The following is a 3,372-nucleotide window of genomic DNA, read 5'->3' on the forward strand; positions in this document are numbered from 1 at the left end:
ATAAAAGTTAAAAGCAAAAGAAGTGGGAAGATTTTTTTTTAGTTATCATTCAAAGGTAAAAATACTCAAACATTTATTGCAGAGTCCACCATCATGTCAATATGTCATCGATAGAGTGGACGGCAAAATAATTTCGAAGCACTTGGGGGAAAATAATTGAAAATTACAGTGTTTCATCCAAAGATGATTCACATAGGAAAAAACATTATGAGATTAATGTTATCCCTTTGTAAATCAATTGGTGAATTGTTAAACAAAATAAATATTGGACTTGGCAATTTGGCATTGCTTCTCAAAGGCTTATAGCTTGGCCACTTACCTCACTCAGATAAGAATAATGCAAGCAGTTTTTTCAGACATTTACCCTAAAGTATTTAACCATCAGAGTTTGGGGTAAACAAAATCAGTTTCGCTCATTCTATCCCTCCCCTAATATGAATAGAAAAATATTCTCCCACGGTTGATGGAAACTTAACGAATTTCTTTCAGGTTGTGAAATTGAAACTATCAGCAAGAATTAAGTCTTGTTGAAGCTGTCAAACCTCGTGCTATTATTTTGGGGGGATTATTGAAAATGGAAATAGAAATCAATCATTTGAAGTATGCGCTTAAAGTTAAACGTCAAAATTAAAAAGTTCATCCAAACTGTCACGCCGTGTTTTTTTTTCCCTTAAATAGAGACTCCTCGACAATGATACCACTCAAAAGTTTTTATTCAACACACCTTTCAGCTCTAATTAAGTAAACCACATATCTAATAACTAATTTCTGCAAGAAGCAGATTCTGAAATTTAGAAACCGAAACAAAAATTTAGCAAAAAAAAAAAAAAAGAAGAAACCGCAAGAGATATTCCAGAAGTTCTAATGGAAGGAATTATATGGAAGGCTGGTGGTAAATATACGTAGCTGAATTGAAGAGATAAAAAAAGAGAAAAGATTTAATGACATGTTTGATTCTTAAGCTTACATAATCTTTGGGTTTTAGTCCCAATACATAGAAGTTACTCATTTTAATCCCTACACAACACTTTTTAATATGCTTTTATCTAGGGACTAAAATAGATTAAGAAGTGTATATGTAGGGACTAAATCAGAATAAAAAATACACCTATAGGGATTAAAGCGTAAAGATAGAAAATTTGTAAGACATAGAAACCAAATAACTAATTAAACGAAACAGAAAATAATAAAACAAAGAAAGAGATTAGTTTATGAGTTTCAAGTAATCTGATAACAAGATTGTAGAAAACTGTGTGGCTGGCAATACCAGTTTAGCACTCAAGAATAAGATATAATTATAAGTCCTATACCGACTACTCATTTTTCCAAGCATACAAAATGAGAGAGAATCCAAGACCTTGCAACTGGGAATCCCTGAACTGCTGAGAATAAGCCCATGTGGGAACAGAAGGATCAGAAACAGATTGGCTTGACCACAGCTTCTCAGTTGAAATGCAAGTTTGGAACATAAAAACTGCATTTCCCATAGCATTTCCAAAGAGCCAATTATGTACATCCCAAAACACTTCCACGGATATTCCATCCACCACGATGGTGTGATTGCCCCTAAACTTCCACTTGAGTTGCTTCACCTGCATCACTGTCTTCCTATCAATTCTAATCACAAGACATGGATCATTAAGCCCTAGTGTGTCACACTCAATTCTCACATCATGCACCTGGCCTTTGTCATAAAACTGAGCCTTTGCACCATAAAACTTCTTGCCAAAAATGTGCTCTCTCTTTGCAATAAAAACGGCTTCAGAGTGAGCACAAGCATAGTCACTGTCAATCTTCTTGCATGCCTCCTTTGTCAGATCCCCTAGGAGTAAGACCATCTCTTGATTGAACACAACAACTAAGTAAAAACCCTCCAACGGTTCTGGCCCGGAGCCAAATTTAGCACAGCTCAAGTCCCAAAGTATATCAATTTTATTAGACTCAACCTCCAAATTCTTTGACCCTTTCCTTTTTGAGAACAGCCACGGCTTTATGTCAACCTTGCAGAGGCAATGATTGCCCAACTCATCTATTCCCACACTCAAGCCTTGTCCCATCAAATTTTTGGTCCAAGAGACAGTGATCAAGCATGAACGGCCTCCTAACTTACACTGATATACACAAGTAACAGCATTTTGAGCTCCCCTTGTGGTGCTTGAATAGGAGGAATCTACTACCTGAACACCATTTTCTCCAAAACAAGAAGGAAACTCCTTCATGGCAGCAGCAGAAAATTATCTGAGCTTGTTTCCTGAAATCTGATCTTTATCAACTCATATGCTGGAAAAGATCATAGCTAATATTCTTCAAGATCAGCTCCAAAACTCTTCATTTTTCATCTGAGTCTATATATTTCTTTAGAATGGAATACCAGAAGAGGAAAGATAGAGAGAAAAAGTGAGATTTGCTTTACTTGTTAATTCTATGCTGATACAACTAAACTAAAAGCCAAAATGTATTTGAGAATTGGAAAGGAACAGAAAGGAAGGGTAAGTAAAGGAGAATTTGCTTTTTAGCACATGGGGTAGCAAAGAAAGTGAAGGAATGGATAAAGCCTGGAATAGAATAGAATAGAGAGAGTTGGTCAAGGCATGAACCGTGGCAACTGGATATGTATGTGCTGCAGAGAGTGGTATTTGTTTTATACATGCTCTCATCTTGCTCTCTCTCACTTTCTTTTAAATAATAAAAAAATGGTGCCAGGTCAAGTTTTCAAAATTATAATTATGTCACTGCTGAGAAGTAGAGACAATGTTAAAACTGTTCAAAATAATTGCCATAAAATAAAATAATTGAAATCATTAGAAATAAACGTAATATTTAAGAATGATATGGGATGCATCACTGGGCATTCTCTGTGAGCTGGTGTAATTAAAGTGAGTATGAAAAAAGGATGAGATTAATTATAATTAAATGATAAAAAATGTATATATATATATATATATATATATATATATATATATATATATATATATATATATATATATATATATATATATATATATATATATATGCAAGAGAGTAACCTTATTTAATATTTAATCATTTTTACATCCTTATTATTAAAAAAAATCTGAATTATCAAACTGTTTGGCAAAATATATTGGCAAATTTTTGTATATGCACAATTGGGGTTTTAAATATATCTTTTGCGATTAAAGTTGCAAGAAAAAAATATATCAACATTTTTTTTCAGTCATCAACAATTATTTTGATCAAGGATTTTTTGTTAGGCGGAATACCATAATCATACATGAGGATAAAATATTAGATTTTTTTGGTATTCTCTAGAAAAGAGGAGAGAATGAGTCAATACAGTGTATTATGGGATCAAGATATGAGAAGTGGAGGGTATTAATTAAGTGGGCTCCT

The 3,372-nt window shown here is 33.5% G+C and overlaps 1 protein-coding gene across 1 annotated transcript; it reads right to left on the bottom strand.

Annotated features, from left to right (window-relative positions):
- Nucleotides 1-1,184: 1,184 nt before the first annotated feature.
- On the bottom strand, nucleotides 1,185-2,610 carry LOC100786850 (uncharacterized). Its single transcript, XM_006604378.3, has one exon. The coding sequence runs from the start codon at nucleotides 2,217-2,219 to the stop codon at nucleotides 1,314-1,316; it is 906 nt and encodes a 301-aa protein (XP_006604441.1). The 5' UTR covers nucleotides 2,220-2,610; the 3' UTR covers nucleotides 1,185-1,313.
- Nucleotides 2,611-3,372: the final 762 nt, after the last annotated feature.

This window comes from Glycine max, chromosome 19 (assembly GCF_000004515.6).
Source record: "Glycine max cultivar Williams 82 chromosome 19, Glycine_max_v4.0, whole genome shotgun sequence".
Lineage (NCBI taxonomy): Eukaryota > Viridiplantae > Streptophyta > Magnoliopsida > Fabales > Fabaceae > Glycine > Glycine max.